The sequence below is a fragment of the Lasioglossum baleicum genome, chromosome 20 (assembly GCF_051020765.1).
Source record: "Lasioglossum baleicum chromosome 20, iyLasBale1, whole genome shotgun sequence".
NCBI lineage: Eukaryota > Metazoa > Arthropoda > Insecta > Hymenoptera > Halictidae > Lasioglossum > Lasioglossum baleicum.
The window spans coordinates 322,476-345,000 of record NC_134948.1 but is presented as its reverse complement, the minus strand read 5'-3'; the positions used below and the strand labels follow the sequence as shown (position 1 = coordinate 345,000).

The window sequence follows — 22,525 nt, the reverse complement described above, 5'->3', positions numbered from 1 at the left end:
TTGAAACGCTCCGCCGGAATACTCCGTGTCGAGTTGCTTCGGCTCTATAACAGCTGCCTTGAGTATGGGGTCTTCCCCTCCAGGTGGAAAGTCGGCTCTATCAGAACTATTCTGAAAGGGCACGGCAAACCGGAGACGGAGGTGAAGTCCTATCGACCAATTTGCCTACTATCCGTAGTAGGCAAAGTCCTTGAGAAGCTAATCGCTAGACGGTTAGCTGATTTGTTCCTACGCCATGAACATGCGTCTGACCGGCAATACGGATTTAGACCGGAGCGATCTACGGAAGATGCCGTAGTAAAGCTCAGGAGTCTGGTGTCCGGCTGCGAAGACAGGTATGTCATGGCGCTCGCCTTCGATATCTCGGGAGCATTTGACAATTTATGGTGGCCGAGCATCCTCAACGAGTTGAGGAGGCGAGGCTGTCCGCGCAACCTTTATAAGCTGATAGTCGACAATTTCGCCAACCGTGAGGTGATTCTTAAATCTAATCACGGAGAAGTGCGGAAAGGCGTAACTAAAGGCTGCCCACAGGGATCGATTCTCGGTCCGAGCTTTTGGAATCTTGTCTTTGATTTGATTCTATGGCTCTTGTCGAACGCCGGACTCGCTTGCGAGGCCATTGCCTATGCGGACGACCTACTCGTGCTTGTGTCAGGCAGCTCGAGGAAGGAAGTCCAGCTCAAGGCACAGAAGGTGGCGGACACGATATCTGCGTGGTGTAAATCGCACAAGTTATCGCTGTCTGCTGCCAAGACCGAGATGATACTCTTGAAAGGCCACCTTCATCGGGAGAGGCCACCTGTGGTGAAGGTTGATGGAAAAAGTATCGCCATGAAGGATACCATTAGGTACCTTGCCGTATACTTTGACAAACGGATGGGAGTTAAGTCCCACGCCGAGTATGTGAGTGCTAAGTCGATGAAAACGTTTAGTGCGTTGACAAAGATTGCTCAATCGAACTGGGGATTGGGATATCGGGCCATGCGTACTATGTACAAAAGCCGGTTTGTCCCGATCGTGGCTTACGCTTCTGCGGGCTGGGCAGACCTTCTCACCCTTAAATCGAGAGTATCTCTCATTAGGGCGCAGAGGAGAGCACTGCTTGGCTGCACTAAGGCCTATAGAACGATATCCACCGACGCGGTCGCTGTGATCGCTGGTGCGGTACCGATAGACTTGGTGATAGCAGAACGAGCGTGCGCCTATAAGATACGAAAACTACAAGACGTAAAGTATGAGACATGTCGAGTAAGTCATGCCGATTTGGCAAACGGAGTGGTGAGTCCGCGCGAGGCATTAGCCGAGGTAAGACGGACCGCTCTGGCAGTGTGGCAACGGAGATGGTCGTCATCGCAGAAGGGAAGGATCACCTTTCAATACTTCAGCGATGTTTCAGACCGACTCTCTGCGCGCTGGGTGATCCCTGATCACTATGTGTCTCAGTTCCTGAGTGGACACGGAGATTTCCGTGCGAAGCTCAAAGCCTTCACGTTAGTAGGGGATGAACACTGCGAGTGCGGTGAAGTGGAAACACCGAACAATATCTTGTACGTGTGTCCTCGGTACGATCAAGCGCGGGATCTCCTGCGCCGGGAAGCCATCGCTAAAGGCCAACAGTGGCCGGTGCGAGAAGCTGTCCTGGTAACAGAACAACTGTTCAGGAGTTTCCGGAAATTCGCGCGAGACGTACTTAAGTCGAAGGCTATTCGAACGCGAGAAGTCACGGTCTAGAGGCAAAAGAATACCTCTACCGAGACATCATGGATCGACCAGCTGGCCGAGACTCTGTATGGGTCTCGGTCCCTCGGGCCGGGAATGAAAGCCCCTCCTGCTTTTAATAAGCAAGGAGCTCCTGGAAATGGGTTGGACTCGAGGTGGCAGTTGGAATCGACGTTGCGGTCCCTCCACATGGCAGCAACGAGGAAGTAGAGCCATAACATCTGGCAAGGCGATATGATGGACATCGGAGCAGCGCGCAGAAACATGCAGGATGAGCACGCCGTACTTGACCGGGATGGATCCCCCCCGTCGTCGAGGTGTCCTCGCTAACTGTGCCAGACTGCCATTCCATCGCCTGTATAAAAGTTAGAAGCCGGTATGAACCGAATGTTCGAGGTACGGCGTAGCCGGGGCAACCCCCCGACTCACATACTTAACAATACATGTCCCTACCTTTTGGGTCCTAGAAGGTCCAGGGTTTTATTCCCTGGAGCGCCAACCCCTCCTCCAAGTGGTAGGACCTGGACACCCTCGGGTGACGAACGGGGCTCTGGTTGGAAGTGCTCTTACGTGGCACTGGCAAAATCGGAAAACTCCTCGCCGTGGCAACGACCCACCGGAGCGTAACCCGGTGGTACGTCACGGGAGTGAGACCGAGGGTCTTACCTTAACTGTGTGTCGGACCGCGGGGAGATAAACCTCTAAACAAATCCCAACCTCTAAGCCGGAGACCGCGGTGAAAGAGGGTCGACGTTCCTTGCACGAACGTCGATGATCGGTGGGAGCACTGATCGCCTAGTGGCTAACCTCAGGACTAAGGCGAACCCTGTTGCATAAGCCTTCTCCCCGGAAAGGGCGTCACCCGGGGAGCGACCATTTATTTCGTCCCAACTCGTGGGAATAACATGGAACAAAATAATAAACAAACCAAAACAAAAAACAACAAAAACAAGACGAAGAAGGGAGAAAAGAATGAAAGTAGAGTTGGAGAAAAGGCTATAGCAGAGGCCAATAAAGAAACGAAAGGGAAACTAAAAAATACAACTAAAAGTAAATTAATGGAAGAAGCAAAAACATATGTAAGAGGGACATATACGGACTCAAGCTCTGAGTCCGAGCTTAGTGACTACGAAAACGACTACGAAGATTACTACTATTCAGAGGTAGACTCAAACACTGATCTAAGGACAGTGATCAGGGCAGCAATGAAATCCGGGTTGGGACCCCGGAGCGGTACAAAAAGGAAAAAAGGGAAAAAGAAAATTGCAAGTGAGGAAGTATGCCTCAGTGACTCGGTTTCCTCAACCGAGTCAATACCAAGCAAATTCCCAAAGGAACAAACACAATCGGATGACGGGGCTATAAGACCCGTCACCGTTAAACTCGAGAGACTACCAGTGTTAGAGGGGCAGCTTATCCAAACCCCGCTTCAAAAGCTAGAAACACTTCTCCAGGCAGTGGCAATGCCGACGGCGCAGTGTGCCAGGTCAGAAACTATTCTCGAAGAGTTAAGAGAAAGTTTTAAAAATGAAGAGGAAATTTTCCTCGATATGAGGGCCGAGTTAACTCGACAGAACAAGGAACTCCGAGACGAACTCGAAGAATTACAAAAAGAGAAACCACTAGAAGAGAAGCTGAATCAGCTCTCCGCAAAGTTGGACAGCCTTATGTCCGAGAAACGCAGTGGCGTAAAGGAGGCCCCGGCCCCCAAGCCACTGCTGTACTCGGACATAATAAAGTCCAACAAGAGAACAAGGCAAGTGGCAAAGAAAACTGCTATACAGCAGTCTAAACCGATAGCGGCAATCTACCCCGCGAAGGGTAGTAATATCTCGAATAGCGACGAGACAAAAAAGATTCTGTCGGAGTTCACAAACCCGACAGAACAGAAAATAAGAATCCGGAACGTGAGGAAACTTGCGAATTCCGGAATTCTCATAGAGACTGAAAGAAAAGAGGACCTTGAGCAAGTCCTCAAAAACAAGGGATTAAAAGAAAATGTAGAGATCGGTCCCCTCCTTAGGAGGAGACCGAAAATAATAATATTTGGAGTCCCCTCTGACACGGCAGAGGAGGAACTCCTAAAGGCAATAAGAAACCAGAACCTCGAGCTGGACTCAGAGGAAAATCTAGAAGGGGAGTTTAAACTCCTCTTCAAAACTGGTAAAAGAGACCAGGAAACCACCAACTGGGTGGCAGAGACGTCCCCAAAGACCCGGAAGATCCTGTTGAGCAGGAACCGGGTCTTCATAGGATTCAACGCCCACGGCGTAAGAGATTATATAGCGGCGAGTCGTTGCTTCAAATGCCAGGCATTTGGGCACGTCTCAAAGCACTGCAAGGCAAAGATCGACACATGCGGGCACTGTGGCAAAGACGGGCACGTCTATAAGGACTGCCCGACAATTAAAGAGAAACCCACTTGCATTAACTGCAAGAGAGCGGGAAAGCCGGCCAATCACGGCCTTAAAGACAAAAATTGTCCAGCGTACAAGTACGCCATAGAAAAATGCCTTAGTCGCACAGACTTTGGCAATACTGAAATAACTTGAGACCACTACATTCAAACCCACCCTGACGATCCTCGCAGGCGGTACCTCAAAAACCGGGTATTGTGATCGTAGGGTGAAATCGGCGAAACGGCCTGAAAACCGCGCCCAACCTGCTAGAGACTGAGCGTTAAGCTGGTAACTCCGCCTCCTCGTGGCCCCCGCTGGAAACGTCCCTGCGTCGGTTACCATGCTGACCTGGGGACGGCCAAGCGAGTTACTGTCCCTATGGAACGGTCTACCCTATTGATGATCCAGAAATGGTGAGAGAGGGGTTTTTCCAAGTTCAGTCCATGTCATGTACGTACTTACCCTTCGCAGTGGTGTTGCTCTTCGGAGCATCGCTAAGGCAGATAGCACTAAGTGTTATCTGCTGCGTATGCCTGTACGGCGAGGAAGCGTACCCGATGCTGCCTTCGAGGTGGCCGGGTTTACACTAATGTCCCTACCTTTTGTCAACGACCATGGCCCCGTTGGTAGCACCGGTTCCCGTCTGATCACCGAAGTTAAGCATCGGGGGCGCGGACCACCGCTAGGATGGGTGACCGCTCGGTGGAAAAGCCGGGGGCAGCCCATAGCTGTTTTTCGCGTGTTGTTGACACATAGGTGGTTCGGAACCCACCTTATAAACAGTAGGTCCACCCAATATAAAGGTTAAAATGGGAAATGGCCCGAACATCCGGCTGGCGTTACTGATATGGTTAGACAACCGAGGTGCAGTATTCCCCGAGGGGATCGCCAATAATGAATGTCCCTATCTTTTTTTTCGTTCGAACCATGTCTGTGGATTTGTGCGGATATTGGGATGCCGGTTTTGGGCCATTTTATTGTCAATAAAACAACATGTAATTGTTTGAAATAATACAATATGTTCATATTGTATTCTATTATTCGTATCTTATTAATAAAATAAAAAATTTATATTTTATTTTTTTACTTTTAAATCACATGTATTATTTTCAGGTGGCATTAGTATGGGATAATTGGTTATTTCATCTACATTGTTCAAATAATATAAGGAATATGCTGCTAGAACTCCGGCAATACGCTGCTAAATGATGAAGCAGTACGGCGCTACAACATCAAGCTATACGCCGCTGGAACTCTGGAAATGGGCCGCTGTAACTGAAAGCAGTACGCCACTGTAAGTAGAAGCAACACGCCGCTGTAAATAGAGGCAATACGCCGCTGTGAATAGAAGCAATACGCCGCTGCAGACGAAAGCAATACGCCGGCTCGAACGGAAAAGGAGGCTCGACGATAACGCGAAAGACGTCGGCGGTTTCCACGATCCGAATAGCACGGTGGGATGATAGGAGGTAAACTTCGATGAAAACATATAAACGAAAAAGACTTCGATACGAGAGAGAGAGAGAGAGAGAGAGACTAGTATCTCTCTACCTATCTCTCTCTATCTTTCTATCTTTCTATCTCTCTATCTCTCTATCTCTCTCTATCTCTCTATCTCTCTATCTCTCTATCTCTCTATCTCTCTCTCGATACGATTCTTTGAGATCACTCGCGAGGACCGTACGTTTCAACTAACCGCGACACGTCGAACACCGAAGTGGATCTTCTTTCGCTTATCGGCTGTAGCGGTCGTACCGGTCGTCGTTGATGTTCGACGCTGCTTCCGACGGAAGCGGCGTTCGCAATGGAAGCGCAACCGTCGACGTCGCTTACGACTGGTGTCTCGGCAACGTCGTCGTCGTCGTCGATCGGGTACCTGTGACGGAAAAATATACGAAATTCAAGATGCGAGCGCGCAAATTGTAAATGCTTAATCTTTTCACCTATTTCTCTCTTTATTTCTCTCTTTATATACGTGTCTGTCTGTCTGTCTGCGTATGTTTGCGTGTGTGTGTGTGTGTGTACGATATATACATATACATATACGATGCGTTGCAACGGGTACTAAAAACTTGTACCGATAATCCAGCGTTTACTCACCGAGAAATCATATTCTCTTTGTTTGCTTCTGTTTCCGTTACCTCCGCCGCCTCCTCCTCGTCCACCGACGCTAGGATCGTCTACACCTCGGGCGACGCGATACCGCGTCCGGACGATCGCGTTCGTCTAGACGTGGGCGGTACCGATGACGCGGATGACGACGCGGACGACGGAACCCATGACGGCGACGACAGCGATAACGAAAACTCGGTGTTGTTCGAAGTTGTCGGTGTCGATGTTACCGCTGTTACCGGTGTTTCCGTCGTGTCTGTCGTCGTCGTCGTCGTTGCAGGTTGAGTAACGGTTGATGTGACTGTACTGTGCAGCATTCTGTTTCTTCCGCTTCTGCAACGATACGGAGAAAAATGGTTGATTACTCGACAACGCGTCTCTCGCATTCTCTCTCGCACTGTTTCTCGCATTCTTTCTCTCCTTCTCTCCTCTTCACTCTCTTGTCCTCTCTCTCTTTTTCTCTGTCTCTCTGTTTCTGTCTCTCTGTCTCTGTCTCTCATTGTCTTTCTCTCTCTATTTCTCTTTATTTCTCCCCCTCTCCCCCCTCTCCCCCTCTCCCCTCTCCCCCTCTCCCCCTCTCCCCTAGCCTTCTCCCCTTCTCCCCTTCTCCCTCTCCCCCTCCTCCTCTCTCTCTTTTTCTCTATCTCTCTGTTTCTGTCTCTGTCTCTCTCTCTCTATTTCTCTTTATTTCTCTCCCTCCCCCTCCGTCCCTCCATCCCTCCCCCTCCGTCCATCCCTCCACCTCCGTCCCCCTCTCCCCCTCCGTCCCCCTCTCCCCCTCTCCCCCTCTCCCCCTCTCCCCCTCTCCCCCTCTCCCCCTCTCCCCCTCTCCCCTCTCCCCTCTCCCCCTCTCCCCCTCTCCCCCTCTCCCCCTCTCCCCCTCTCCCCCTCTCCCCCTCTCCCCCTCTCCCCCTCTCCCCCTCTCCCCTCTCCCCTCTCCCCTCTCCCCCTCTCCCCTCTCCCCCTCTCCCCCTCTCCCCCTCTCCACATCTCCCCCTCTCCACATCTCCCCTCTCCCCCGCACCCTCCCCCTCTCTCTCCCTCTCTCCCTCTCTCCCTCTCTCACCCCAATCACCTCAGTATAAAGAGATGCTTCAAGTGCTGGGGTTTCTACCATATTGCTAAAAACTGTACGAGAGATGAATCGTGCCATAAATGTGCAGGAAAACATAAAGCAAGTGAATGCAAAGAGGTTCATAATAAATGTGTGAACTGTATGTTTAAAATAAAAACATACAATTTGAAAATAAAGGACGACCATGATGCTATGGATCCGGAATGCCCATCATATAAGAGGGCTATCGAAGAAGAGAAGAGAAGAGGTGGATGGGAAACAAAAAAATAGCAGCTACAGATTGAAGAGGATCAGATAGTATATACAAATGCACAAAGTCTACTGGCACACAAGGACGAGATACAGCACCAAATGATGTTGAAATTAAATCCGGCAGTCATAGCACTGTCGGAGACGAGACTGACTGCGGAAATCGAAGATAGCGAAATAAATGTACCGGGGTACAGTGTGGTCAGATGCGACGCAGAAACAAGGAACACAGGGGGGGTTGTTCTATATGTAAGAGACGATATTAAATATGAAATAGTGGTATCAAAAAAATTAGAAAGAATCGTTTGGTGCGTGGCAATAGAAGTGAAAGAGAAATTGTTTAAAGGAGTGGTAATGGTTATATATCATTCACCGAGTGCGTCGCATGGAGAGTTTATAGGATTCTTAGAGGACATAGTAGAAGAACTAACAATAAAAGAAGAATGTATAATATTAGGAGATTTTAATATAGATTGTAAGACCGACTCGTATTATACTAATAAGCTTCTAACGACTATGCAAAGTTTAGGAATGAAGCAACATGTAGACAAACCAACGAGAGTTACCAAAAATAGTGAAACAATTATAGATCTAGTTTTTACGAATAAAGAAATAAATGTAGTAGTAAGTTATGAACCTAAGATAACGGATCACGCGTGGATAAAAGTCGCCATAAATACAAACAAGACTGTAAATAAATATAAAGAATTCAGTGGCAGGGATTATAATAGATATAGTGCGGAGGAATTTGTTAAGCTAGTGGAGAGTAACCTTGGAAAAGGGCAAGAGCTAGACATTAACTTAAGAGCAAGGAAACTAATCAATAGTATAGTTGATGCCCTAGATACCTCGGCACCTAAAAAAATCTTTAGAATACCGAAAATATGGGAAGGGAAAATATGGTACTCCAAGGAAATAGAAGAGTTAGCGACTAAAAGGGATGAGGCATATAGAAAAGCAATGTACGATAGCACGGAACAGAACTGGCACCTATTTAAAACTCAAAGGAACGCAGTGGTAAATTTAATTAGATCAAAGAAAAAAGAATATTATGAAAACATGATTGATCTTAATAGAAGCGATCCCAAAGTGGAAAGCATTAAAAGAAATTATTAGAGGAGGATCAACTGGCGCAAAAAATGTAGAAAATGTAGATTTCGAGATATTAGACAATAATATAGAGTGCGAATTAGCCGACAAATTTAATTTATATTATATACAGAGTATTCAAAACATAATAAAATCTATAGGTAGGGATAATACTACGAGCCCAAACGAGAGAACTACTTATTGTATTGAAAAGAAGGGAGAGATGGAAAAATTTGAGTCAGTTAAGGCAGAGCAGTTAGAAACAATCATTAGGGAGTTACCCAAAAAGAAACGAACGGAAGAAGGAATAACGAGCGATATATTAAAAACGGTATTTAGTGTGATAGGTAAAGAATATTTAGATATAATTAATAAGTCTCTGAGTGAAGGTTGTTTTTTGAATGAGTGGAAAACATCCACGATAATTCCAATACCAAAAGTAGGAAAACCTAAGAGGGCAAGTGACTATAGGCCTATTAATATGTTACCGATATATGAAAAAGTGGTAGAAATAATAGTAAAAAAACAAGTTGAAGCGTACCTAGAAAGTAACAATATCATAACGGAGCATCAGTCGGGGTTCAGGAAAAGTTACTCTTGTGAAACAGCCATACAAACCGTTATAGATGAATGGAAATTATTCATCAGTGAGAGACAAATAGTAGGAGTCATTTTTGTAGATCTTAAACGGGCATTCGAGACAATTGACAGAGGAAGATTGTTAGAGAAACTATATCAGTATGGTATTACAGGAACGGTTCTAGAATGGTTTAGGTCTTACTTAAAAGATAGAACGCAGCAAGTTCGACTGAATGAAGAATGGTCAAAGATATTGGAAACAGAATATGGGGTGCCACAGGGTTCGGTATTAGGCCCATTGTTATTTATAATATATATGAATGATATTGTTAAAGCGTGTTCGGAGGTATGTAATATAAAAATGTTTGCGGACGATACCTTAATTTATGTAATAGGTGAGAGTAGTGCGGAGGTTGAGAGAAAATTGAATATTGCGTTTAGAACAGTAGAGTTATGGATGAACACCAATAAACTAAAGTTGAATGCGGTGAAAACGAAGTATATGTTAGTTAGAGGTATAAGAAAAGAATTGAGAGGCAATACTACTGTGAGATGCTTGGATGGAAATGAAATTGAGCGCGTAGAAATAATAAAGTACTTAGGTGTAATTATCGATGACAGACTCAGATTCAACGGACATTGTGATTACATGTTAAAGAAAATAGGGGAAAAAATAAGTTTTTTAAACAGAATGGGGAATTATATCTCGGCCTACACTAGATGTACTGTATATAAGTCAATCATAGCTCCTCACTTCGAGTATTGTGCAACACTACTAATTGATATGGGAGATACACAGTTAAGTAGGCTCCAAAAAGCGCAAAACAGAGCGATGAGAGTCATACTGAAGTGTGACAGGCGTACAAAAGTTGATTGCATGCTTCAAACGCTGCAAATTTATGAACATAAGACAAAGGCTGTACTACAATGTGTGCATATTTATTTTTAAGATCGTAAATAATATGATGCCCATGCAACTTAGTAACAGGCTTAGAATAGTAGGGGAAGCCCGCGAAACTAGGCAGGCAGGGGATATTGTCATCGAATTTCGCAAAACAAGAAGCGCGCAAAAAAGTCTATTTTACGAGGGTGTGCGAATGTATAACGCATTACCAATTGAAATGAAACAGTGTGATCGATTAGTACTGTTTAAGCGAATGTTGAAAGAGTTTGTAATGAATCATGTGTCTCTCTCTCTCTCTCTCGCACTCACCTACGTAGAAAGCTGCGGTTTGAACCGTTAGACGCGGCGTTTCTTCGGGAAGGAACTAAAGCAAACCGCATTCAAAAAAGTCCTTTCGTTGAAAAGTTATAAGCAGAAACGTGCCCAAAAGAGAGCCAAAAATGTTGACTTTTTTCACTAATGACGTCACAACTTTTGAACCAATAGACTTTTTTGAATGCGGTTCGTTCCTAAACCTTCCCGATGAAACGCCGCGTCTAATGGTTCAAGCCCCAGCTTTCTACGTTGAGCCGTTCTCAAGTGATGCCGTTACAAACAGACAGACAAACACGGTTTTAGCTTTCTATGTTTAGTCGTTCTCAATTGATCCTTTTACAAACATACAGACAGACACGATCTTATGAAAGTAATAGTTTGAAAGGTTGATATACATGTCATAAAATTTAATTAAAGCCTTAACCTACTGCAATGCTTCTTGATACACGACATTCTTGACGGTCCTATTGGAAGTGCAAATGAATAGGTGAGAAGGGCTGCTAACTCGAGAACAGGCGACGTAAAATTGTCCGTGAGAGAAACAATCCGACCTAAGATCTATCCCGGCAATCTGCAACGTCTGTCCCTGAGCTTTATTAATGGTCATTGCGAAGCAAACGCTAATCGGAAACTGAACTCTTTTAAATTGAAAGGGGAAGTTGGTTGGGATGATTGGGATCCTAGGAATAAAGACCATTTCACCCTTGCCACTACCTGTCAGGATCATAGCATGAATGACATGGCGGTGAACAGGCCTTAATTGGTGACAGGTGACAGGGCCTTAATTAACAATCTCGTGCCGTTACAAAGCTTGGGGGGGGGGGGTTCAAGTTCCTCATCAACATTACAGGGACACCAATTTTAACTTTAAGAATATGAGCGGGAAGCCCGGGAACAGCTATTGACTCTAGGAACTCTGTAGGGTATTGAACAGACTCATCTGCAGTTACTGTACTGTTCAAAGACCTGTAGTGCATTTCTTCAGCTTCAAACATATCGAGCACTGCCGAGTTGATCGAGGTGGCCTGATCATTCGTTAGTGTTAGGATGGCTCTGTTACAGAGCCACTGCTCAGACTGATTAGATATGTTAGCAGCATCAGGGTACACTCGGGAGATCAGGTCTTCAATTGTTGACACAACATTACAGAGCTGACAGAGGTGACAGTGTCACATTGTCATCGCTGCCGATAGTGCCATCTCCTATTCTGAGTAGGAGAGAAGAGAAGCTGGCACTCTCCTCGCTGCCGCCAAGTTGAACTCTCATGTTGGTGGTGAGAGTTACTTTTTCGATGGCAGGCCAAAGGGTGGACTGTTTCAAACATGCATTAACTTCGTCGGCGCGGGTACCTCGGTAAACGACTGGCAAGATTTGTCGGAAATCTCCAGAAAACAAAGTGGTGATACTTCCCATGACAGTATTCGTAGATCTAATGTCCCTAATAGTGCGGTCCACAGCCTCGATTGCCTTCTTATTGGCCATGGTACACTCGTCCCAGACAATTAGATGGCAGTCTTGAATCACCTTAGCCAGGTCACTGTTTCTGGAGATATTACAGATTGGGGTCTCGCTCCTATCTAAGTCTATAGGGATTTTAAAAGTCGAGTGGGCTGTCCGACCTCCAGGAAGTAGAGTAGCTGCAATCCCAGAGGATGCTACAGCTAACGCTATCTTTCCTGAACTCCTAACTTTAGCCAGGAGGACACGAATCAAAAATGATTTCCCGGTACCTCCTGGAGCATACAGGAAAATTATTTTGCCGCGAGAATTATCTACACTATCACAAACAAAATTGAATATTGTTTTCTGGTCGACAGTGAGTTGGTTTTCACGGGTCAGGTCACTTGCCAGTTCTACAGGGTCGTGGTTGGCCTCTCTATAGTATTGAAGGTTTGGTTCGATACTTAAATTTTGAGGAGATGGCATGGAGTAATGAGAGAGAGGCTGGCCTCCATTGGATTGGACAGCCTCTTCTAACAGTGCTAAGCCCCTATCATAGCACTGTTCCTCAACATCATGGGAAGACGTGTCTATAGACCTCCTTCGCCAGTCCCTAAACACATCCTCACAAAGACTTCTTTTAAATTGGTGCCAGAGTTCAAGAGGGTCTGAGGGACTACAGAAAATTAAAATGATGGCAAACAGTTCTCTCAGCTTTTTGGGGCTATCAGAGACTGCTGCCTCTGTCAGAGTTTGATGCCATTGCTCATCATCCTCTAACAGGCCTAGACTTCGACAGGCAGCCTGATAGGTTGGCTGGACCACGCCATTAATTGTCTTTAGGCTGGCGAATGAAGTGGGGCCTCGGATATTGTACAATAGCATCCTAAGGTGGAAACACTCTGTGTTATTGGGGTGAATGGTGAAAACTCGCCCAATAACATGCTCTTTCTTTACTCCTGGATGTCCTTCCACGGGTGTGCCCTGCTTTCTACGACAGAACTCTCCTCTTTGTCGGTTGAAAGTGTAGTACGAAGGAACTTCCTCGTACAGGAGTGTACTGGCAAAGGCGTCCTTTGTACACACCTTAAAGAAGGCCAGCAATGTGGTGTTTTTAGGGTTTTCCAGCCTTTCCTGAAGGTTTTCAGGCTGGAAGTAAACCCTCTGGCCATTCTCCAAGTGAATATCCAAGCGGATCACTGGAGGAAATCTCTCATGGATGTGAAATGAGAGAATACGCCACACAGCCTCGGAGGTGCTAATGTATCTTCCGCTCTGATAAGTCGTGATCTCGTCCCTATTGTTCCTAACACCAAAGGTAGCCTGGTCACTACCTTTGTTCACATATTTGCAAATGTATTTTATGGACTGGACGCTGCTACAAAACTCTACATTAATATGGGCTTTTAAAGTTCTCGAAAGGACAGGGGAATAGGGAACTACCCAGGAATTGTCTACGATAATATCACGGCCACCGTACCTAAGTGTCGCAGTAAACCCGCCCTGAGCGGGAGACCTTCACTTGTAGATAGGATAGCCATCATCTCCAGTGATGGTTTCCCTCACGAATGCTCTGGGATACTTCTTGCTACACCGACCTTCTCTCATACACGGTGACAGCAAGTTGAGAAAACCACAGGGCCCATGAACCATGTGGTTTTTAACAACACTGTAGAGTTCTGGGTCCTGTGCAGGGTCGGGAAACTCAGCTCGGATCACGTCATCGATCTGAGCTGGCCTGATCTTTTCTCTCAGCCAGAAAAGAATGTGGGCATGGGGGAGGCCTCTCTTCTGCCACTCAACCGAGTACATGTAGCAGGAAGCAGCTCCAAATAACTGATTTTTTGTTAGTAAATTAATCAGGACTTTGAGTTTCAGGTTAAAGACCCGAGATACTACATCATGTCGATCTTGGGGGCCTTGACCTGGCAGAAGTTCCCTTACTATTTCACCCCACCGTGGATTGGTAGTAAAAGTAATAAATAGATCAGGTCTCCCGTATTTGCGCACGTAGCAGAAGGCGTCCTGGGTACGTTGGTGCATGTACCTAGGGCCTCCTGTGAAGGTAGAAGGCAAGATTACCAACTGGCCCATATTTTGCGGGTCCTCATCCGTGCCCAAGGCATCTCGGAGGTGAATATAACTTTCCATTCTCAGGCTTGTCTGATTAGTTCTAAGATACGTCAGTCGCTCGGTCTCTATCTTGGCATACATATCTACCCAAAACTGATTAGTGAGTTGCCTATAATAGATTAGGGGATTAAACTCATTTTGACGGATCATCATCCTATACGCATAAAATTGGAGGGCCGATGTTTTCTTGCGGTCGTTTTCCTCGCCAGTGGTGGGGTCAACTTGGAAAATCAAGAAGTTGTAGCCGTCCTCCCCTCTGGCAAACATAAGAGGGTACTGGAGAGCGTCATAGGAGCAGTGGGTCTCTGATATTCTCCTCAGCTCACCACCCCTGCCACTGATGATAATATCACGACAGCTACACTCCTGGTTGACCAGCAACACCGCTACCTCGTTAGTAGTGGGTTCGTTATACCGACCCCTGTGTTCCCCCCGAGGACGTCTATCAGCTTGAATAACTAATTGCAAATCCGGAATTGCTCCGGCAGGGAGGGTATCAACGGCGGACTTAAAACTCTGAACATAAGAATTGCTGTTGTGTAGCATTTCTTGAAGTTCCCTGAGCAAGGCAATGTTCATATTGGTAAAATTACCTGCTCGTTGCTCAGCCTGAGAGAGATAATCTGCAATGAAGTACAATTGCAGAAATTTCGGTTGAATTTCATTTTCGGAAGGCAAGAGGGAGCCGATTAAATGATAAACTTGCCCTTGGACTTTAAAAGTAGGCATGAAGTTACCCTCGGATATAACATTTGCTCCAAATGAGGTCATTTGAAATGCAGAGTTATATGAATGTACTTTTTTGAAGAAATGACGCGATTCAGGCCTATCACCGGTCAATAAAGAATTAAGTGGCTCTGGAGGCGACTGAATTAGGGGCAATCTGACCTTGCCAGAACTACAACACATTCCAACAGTCTCTCCCTTCCACTTCAAAGCATTGCAAAAGACACACACGCGTTCCATTCGTCCAATATCAGACTCCACGTGATAATTAATTAATGGATTATATTGAAATCCACCCATGTCTTTTCTTATCCACGGCAGCAGAGCAAGTCCCTCCGGTTGTTGTCCAGCGCCCAATAGACCAGGTTGGTGTCCTTCATTTGGTCTTCTTTCTTGCACCAACACTGCCTCATCACTTCTTCGAGTCGTATGTCTGAGGCGGTCTAACTCCAGACGAACTTCCCTTTGTGTAGAACTTTCTCTACTCCGTGAAGCCGAATGCCGCGCTCTATCAGAGGTGAAACGTAGCTCACGCTCAGCCTCCGATTCAGTAGCTCGCGATCTTGAAAGTCGAGCTCTATTAGAAGCTAAGCGTTCGTTACGTTGAGTTTCAGATTCTCGGAACCTGAGAGTAGATTGTATTTCTCTCGTATCTCTCCGGCGTTGTTGACGTTCGAGATCGGTCTCGTTTTCTCGAACACACCTGACTTTAGCGGCATTGTGCGATCTCCTTCCAAGATTCGGTCGCTTGCGAAATAGCATGCGTTCGTTACGTTGAGTTTCTGATTCTCGGAACCTGAGAGTAGATTGTATTTCTCTCGTATCTCTCCGGCGTTGTTGACGTTCGAGATCGGTCTCGTTTTCTCGAACACACCTGACTTTAGCGGCATTGTGCGATCTCCTTCCAAGATTCGGTCGCTTGCAGGATGGCATAGTGCAAACGATTAAAGATAAAAAAGGATAAAAAAGGAAAAAAGATGTAATAAAGAAATAAAAAAGAGATAAAAAAGAGGTAAAGAAGGGGTAGAATGAGTAGAAAGGGAAAAAGGGTAGAAAAGGGTTAAAAAGGGTAATAAGGGTAAAAAAAGTAAAAGGGGCAAAAAGGGGTAAGAAATAAAAATTAAATATTGAACGCAGTTGAATACAGTCAATAAGCAAAGCGGTATTCCAAAAAGGCAGACTTTTCTTCACGAAATGCGCAGAAGAAAATTTGTTTTTAATCTTCCAAGCTACCCATATTAATACCACCCAATGCAACACTTTGCTTGCGAGAAACTCGGCCATCTGGCGGTGGCCGCGGTAGCTGGCGCCGCGTGGTCTCTCTCTCTCTCTCTCTCTCTCTCTCTGGAAGGTTTTAGAGCAAACCGCATTCGAAAAAGTCCATTCGATCAAAAGTTATAAGCAGAAATGTGCCGAAAAGATAATAAAATCATGTCTGTCTGTATGTTTGTAACGGCATCACTTGAGAACGGCTCAACGTAGAAAGCTGGGGTTTGGACCGTTAAACGCGGCTTTGCCACGGGAAGGTTTAAGAGCAAAGATCATTCGAAAAAGTCCATTCGATCAAAAGTTATAAGCAGAAATGTGCCGAAAAGAGAGCGAAAAAGTTGACTTTTTTCACTAATGACGTCACAACTTTTGAACCAATAGACTTTTTTGAATGCGGTTTGTTCCTAAACCTTCCCGAAGAAACGCCGCGTTTAACGGTCCAAACCCCAGCTTTCTACGTTGAGCCGTTCTCAAGTGTTGCCGTTACAAACATACAGACAGACACGATTTTATTATATATAGAGATAGAGATTATTTATATATAAGATTCCCCATTCTCAAATGCGTATGTATACCAATTTTCATAGCGATAGGTTCAACGGTATAGAAGTTTATGTATTGCAGCGCCATCTACAGCGGCGAGTTACAACAAATTGAATAGCGTAAAAACCTTCTCCATGAAAAAATACATTGTGACGTGGCAGATTTAGCCTACGTCACTCCGAACCTTAGGCGAAAGACCGGGTCACCGAAAAAGCGGTATAATAACGAAACGGCTATAACGAGCGCTCTCCCTGGGACATCCGAACGCCCGGAGAATAGAATTATCGCATTTGAATGTCGCGCCGCCGGGCGCGACAAGAGTTTTCAGAAACCACGGAAATCGGCGAGGAGCCCGATACCTGTCTCCGGCCGCCGATTGGCGGAAGGCCGCAAGCGGAGACGCTCGGAACACCAATCACAGGGCGCCGCTGGCGAGGAAGACGGCGAGGATTGGACCGAGCCCGGATCTGTCAACCCGGAGAAAGCGACGAGGCTGTTAAACATAAGGACGATCAGCAGTCCACCCTCGTCGACGTCTCATCCGGAAAATGCCATGAGAGCTACACCGGAACGGCTCGGATCCATGGACGCCGACTAACCGCCTTATATCGGCCGGGCTTCGGAAAATAGAAAATACCGAAGGCCCGGGCCGACATGTCATCGAGTCGTCCCTGCGCCCAGAAACAACGTGATTGGCCCGAGCGTCGCCGAAGACGAGAGTGGGGGGAAAACTGGCTTCCGCGTTCCGAACCATCTCGAACTGGGCCACTGGGTCGAAGGACTACAATTAGTAAAGACGTGCGAACCTTAGACCGCGATTCAAAAAGTATTTTGCGACTGCCGCCATTACAGCGATATTGGTAAGTGCCGGTCAGGCTTCATTTCGATATAATTTTGTGACCAGTTCGTGTTGGTTCGGGGACGTTATTTGAGTTGGCGAAAGTTCGTACCGCGGTGTACCGCGTGTTTCCCCGCGTTTACCGTTGACCAGGAGTCGCTCTCCTGAGAGGCTCGCGAGGCCGCGGATCGTGTGTCGCCGAATCCTCGTGCACGAGCTATTCGGGACCCACGATATTCGCCCGGTAATTCTTCGGGTTGCCCTCGGATTGTTCCTCGGGAGGATAATGCGCCGTATTCGTTTCGTGTCGTTCACCGTTCGCACGTTTCGCCCAGTCTCGAATTAGGAACGCGTACGTCACCGGAGCTCGGTCGAATTCGTGCCCTCGTGGCTTGTAAATTCACGCGAAGTCCTGTGACGACCGAGCTCGACGCGATAGAAGTTATTCCGCGCGATCGGCCGAACAGCCGCCGTCACTTTCGTGTTCGCGCCGGCAAAGGTATTGACTACCGCCGGCAACGGCCGGCGGATTGTATGACCATCTCGTTTTAATAAACGACTATATTTTGCCCGAGATCTACCGAGTAGCTTCATTTACCGTGAGAGACGTTCTCGTCGCGGGGAATGCCCCGTTCCTTTCCTCACGTGGTTCCCTGGACCTGTTCGCGGCCGTCACCGGCCTAAACGATGTTCGCAGATTCGACGTCATTTTGAGAACCGATCGAATCGTTCGAGAATTTCGCGTGGTACGGTATCGTACCTGGCGCCCGTTCACTTCGTGTACAATTTTGTCGTTCGGTTCGAATCTGCGAAGATCTTTTGTCCCGAGAGGACCACGTGTCGCGCGACCGAGCGTGGCCCGGTCGCAAGGCCATAATTTCTCGAAGGCGGTTATCTCTCGGTTCGCCGGGAAATAAACGCCGTGACAACATATATGTGCCAAGTTTCATGTTGATCGGTCAAACAGTTTTTTGTTTTAGATCTTACAAGTATTTGCGTAGCTGTTAAAAATTCACAATCACAAATTTTCAGGATTATCTGTACGTGGTTAGGAGTCTGTACGGGGATAGGAAAAATTATTTTATACTTTTTAGTTCATTTTAAAAATGTGGTATTTTTTAAAAATTTATTTTTATTTAAATAATTATTAACATCTACACTAGTGACCTACTCGAATCATTCAAATTCAACACACCCGGAGAAGCAGCAGTACTATCTTTCGCAGATGACCTCGTTACTTGCGTTTCATATAATAGAGTCGCAAAAGTACAAACCCATCTAGAAACCATAGTAAACAAAATTAACAATTATTATCTAAACTAGAATCTCAAATTAAGCCCCAGCAAGTGTGAAACTATCTTATTCCGCAAACTTCTTGCTTCCATTTCCTCCAAAACCAAAGTAGGCAGTAAAAACTCCCAAATAAAGGCAACAATCCCTGGCACCGACATTAACAAGACAATCCCACACAAAAAGGTGGTAAAATATCTAGGAGTACACATTGTCTACCTTCTAAGAGGCTACGCACACATTGATAAACAACTAAGCAAAGCATACTCAGCCTTCAAAGCAAATAGCAGACTCCTACATAACAAACACCTCTCACACGAAGCAAGAACAATTTTATACATGCTCTTAATAAGACCAATAATCGCAGCCCCTACGCAGCCCCATTTGGTGGAATACAAACCACACAACGATGGAAAAAATAAGAATATTTGAAAGAAAATGCCTCCGAGCCTGTAACAAAATATACAGAACACAAAACTCTAATTGGCAACGTTACGTAAATAATACAACACTTTATAACACAGCAGATATCTCCAGAATAGACAATTTCACTCTACAACTGACTAGGAACTATCTCAGCAAACTTCCAAAAATAAACAACACAATAATACAACAGCTGACTCAAGACGATGCCACGCAGACAACTAGCTACTGGCTACGTATCACCACAAGCATTCATGTTCTGCGACAAAACAGAACTACATAAAAGAAAACGAAAACATCACACCAATAATATACCATTGGAGACGAAATAAGGCCAACAAAAGAATAGCGTACAACAGCGAAGCATACAACAATAATAGAAATAACTTCAGATATTCTGCAGCCATCCCTAACCGAGACTGGATAAATTTAGAACGCCTAAACCACAAAAAATACTGGTGGCTAACAAGAAACGATACACAACTAAACGAGCTTTGTAACCGCAGGGTTGCCAATAGATAAAGCACCCTTAAGGGAGAACCAGTTAAGAACCAACGGCCGAAGCCCATTGTGTATACTCATCTAATATATAAAAATGGATGTTTGTATATATATATAATTAATAGACTTCGAAATTGTTTGACCGATCAACATGAAACTTGGCACATATATGTATTTTTTCATGGAGAAGGTTTTTACGCTATTCAATTTGTTGTAACTCGCCGCTGTAGATGGCGCTGCAATACATAAACTTCTATACCGTTGAACCTATCGCTATGAAAATTGGTATACATAGGCATTTGAGAACGGGGAATCTATATATATATATATAAAAGCGAAGTCCTGACTCACCTATCAACGCCCAGGCTAAACCCTTGGACTTAGAAAGCTGAAATTTTGCACAGAGGTTTCCCTTATGATCTATACAAGGGATAAGAAAGGATATTTTGAAATTCAATCCCCAAGGGGGTGAAAAGGGGTTGCAACGTTTGTATGAGGAATATTTTGTTCGTGGTCGGATTTGCTTGAAACTTGGTCCAAATGCTCTTTGATATAATTAATCAAACACCTGTTTCGGCATTTTAAAAAATTGATCCCCTAAGAGGGTGAAAAGGGGTTGCAACGTTTGTATGAGGAATATTTTGTTCGTAGTCGGATTTACTTCATACGTGGTCTTAATGCTCTTTGATATAATTAATCAAACACCTGTTTCGGCATTTCAAAAAATTCAACCCCCGGAGAGGGTGAAAAGGGGTTGCAACGTTTGTATGAGGAATACTTTGTACGTAGTCGGATTTACTTCATACTTGGTCTCAATGCTCTTTGATACAAATAATCAAACACCTGTTTCGGCATTTTTAAAAATTCGACCTCTAAGGGGGTGAAAAGGGGTTGCAACGTTTGTATGAGGAATATTTTGTTCGTGGTCGGATTTGCTTGAAACTTGGTCCAAATGCTCTTTGATATAATTAATCAAACACCTGTTTCGGCATTTCAAAAAATTCAACCCCCGGAGAGGGTGAAAAGGGGTTGCAACCTTTGTATGAGGAATACTTTGTACGTAGTCGGATTTACTTCATAATTGGTCTCAATGCTCTTTGATACAAATAATCAAACACCTGTTTCGGCATTTTTAAAAATTGATCCCCTAAGAGGGTGAAAAGGGGTTTTGAAATCTAAGATGGCGGCATGACATAAAATTAAAACTCTATAGGGGTGAATGGGGGGTTAAAAGGTTTTATAGAGAAACAATATTAATTTCCAAGGGCATTAAACGGTTTTCTGTGCGAGCGAAGCCGCGGGAAAAAGCTAGTCTTATATATAAATAATATAATCTCTATCTCTATCTCTATCTCTATATATAATAAAATCGTGTCTGTCTGTATGTTTGTAACGGCAACACTTGAGAACGGCTCAACGTAGAAAACTGAGGTTTGGACCGTTAAACGCGGCGTTTCTTCGGGAAGGTTTAGGAACAAACCGCATTCAAAAAAGTCTATTGGTTCAAAAGTTGTGACGTCATTAGTGAAAAAAGTCAACTTTTTCGCTCTCTTTTCGGCACATTTCTGCTTATAACTTTTGATCGAATGGACTTTTTCGAATGCGGTCTGCTCTAAAACCTTCCAGAGACGGAGACAAAGATAGAGAGAGAGAGAGAGAGAACTACAAAGCAACGCGAAAAGCGAAATGGAATTGAACAAAATAGATTATCACAAACACGTTTAATACGTATATGCTTTTAATAAATACTGCGCCACAGCGACGCGTGGCGGCGGAAAGCTAGTAGTTTGTAAGATCCAGCCATTAAGTTTTAGTTATTAAGTTACAACTTAGTATTTATTATCCGTAGGAATACAATAATATAATAAAATAACACAAGTGTTTCCCCATAAACGTATACAGTGTTAACTAAACCAAAGAACTAACTAAGTACTATTAAGATACATTAGGACTTAAGCAATAAATAAATTAATAAGATAGATTACATAGGAGCATTGTATGCGTGCAATCAACATTGTAGGTGTAACAAACTTGCACTAGGCAAGCTTGTTACGAACACCGGTATAAACAACACTTCCCCGAAACTCCTTGATCAAAGTGTCATCCACCAAAAACCCAAATATACACAAAAACCAGTAGAAAAACCATAGAACACACCTTACCTCACCACCAACCCTCACCTCCAAACAGTACATTTTGGGGAGTATAAAAGGCCTCCGAAATAGGCCAAATCATCGCAGTCCTGCTTAGGCGACCTAAGCATCTACCGCGCACCAGGTACCCGATCCCTCGACGACGACGTCGTAACCAGTCCGCCGGAAAAATACCGCTCCTCCAACGAGACGTTGAGACCAGCCCGCCGGAAATCTCCCGTTCCTGCACAACACGTAAGACACCGTTCCCGCGACGAAGACGTCGACCACGATACCAAGTATCTCCTGCAACACCGTTCCCTCGACGAAGACGTCGACACCAGTACCGACTGCCTCCAGTAGCACCGTTCCCTCGACGAAGACGTCGACCCCTGACACCCGCTCCTGTGCCGAAACGTCACCTACCGCACACACCGAACCCCTCTGTCACCGTTCCTGTGACGAGACGTCACCTCCTGCACCGCACCCCGCTAGCACCATTCCTGCGACGAGACGTCGCCCCCCCCCCGCACCGACCCTCACTGCCACCGCTCCTGTGACGAGACGTCACCCCCCCCCCTTGCACCGAACCCCGTCGACACCGCTCCAGTGACGAGACGTCACCCCTTCGCACCGAACCCCCGTTCAAGCACCGTTCCTGTGACGAGACGTCACCCCTGCGCACCGAACCCCCGTTCAAGCACCGTTCCTGTGACGAGACGTCACCCCTCGCACCGAACCCCCGTTCAAACACCGTTCCTGTGACGAGACGTCACCCCCTTGCAT

At 45.6% G+C, this 22,525-nt stretch overlaps 2 protein-coding genes across 2 annotated transcripts; one reads left to right on the top strand and one right to left on the bottom strand.

Annotated features, from left to right (window-relative positions):
* Positions 1–7,662: 7,662 nt before the first annotated feature.
* Positions 7,663–11,580, top strand: LOC143218884 (uncharacterized). Its single transcript, XM_076444447.1, has 6 exons — positions 7,663–8,574; positions 9,053–9,511; positions 9,561–9,571; positions 9,667–9,740; positions 10,084–10,314; positions 11,507–11,580. Exons 1-6 carry the CDS (start codon positions 7,663–7,665, stop codon positions 11,578–11,580), a joined length of 1,761 nt encoding a protein of 586 aa, XP_076300562.1.
* Positions 11,581–11,587: 7 nt separating this feature from the next.
* Positions 11,588–15,633, bottom strand: LOC143218883 (uncharacterized). The gene is made up of 4 exons (XM_076444446.1): positions 15,369–15,633; positions 15,192–15,320; positions 13,407–15,147; positions 11,588–13,364 (listed from the first exon to the last, which is right to left on the bottom strand). Exons 1-4 carry the CDS (start codon positions 15,631–15,633, stop codon positions 11,588–11,590), a joined length of 3,912 nt encoding a protein of 1,303 aa, XP_076300561.1.
* Between the last annotated feature and the right edge of the window lie 6,892 nt (positions 15,634–22,525).

Excerpts from the sequence above, each read along its gene's own strand:
- LOC143218883 (XM_076444446.1), bottom strand. The coding sequence starts at position 15,633 with ATGCCGCTAAAGTCAGGTGTGTTCGAGAAAACGAGACCGATCTCGAAC. Across the intron at positions 15,321-15,368 it reads GAAATACAATCTACTCTCAG|AGCTCGACTTTCAAGATCGC; the intron begins GTTCCGAGAATC and ends AGCTTCTAATAG. Across the intron at positions 15,148-15,191 it reads CAAAGGGAAGTTCGTCTGGA|TGTTGGTGCAAGAAAGAAGA; the intron begins GTTAGACCGCCT and ends GTGATGAGGCAG.
- LOC143218884 (XM_076444447.1), top strand. The coding sequence starts at position 7,663 with ATGTTGAAATTAAATCCGGCAGTCATAGCACTGTCGGAGACGAGACTG. Across the intron at positions 8,575-9,052 it reads AAACTCAAAGGAACGCAGTG|TGGAAAACATCCACGATAAT; the intron begins GTAAATTTAATT and ends TTTTTGAATGAG. Across the intron at positions 10,315-11,506 it reads AAAAAGTCTATTTTACGAGG|AGCCACTGCTCAGACTGATT; the intron begins GTGTGCGAATGT and ends GCTCTGTTACAG.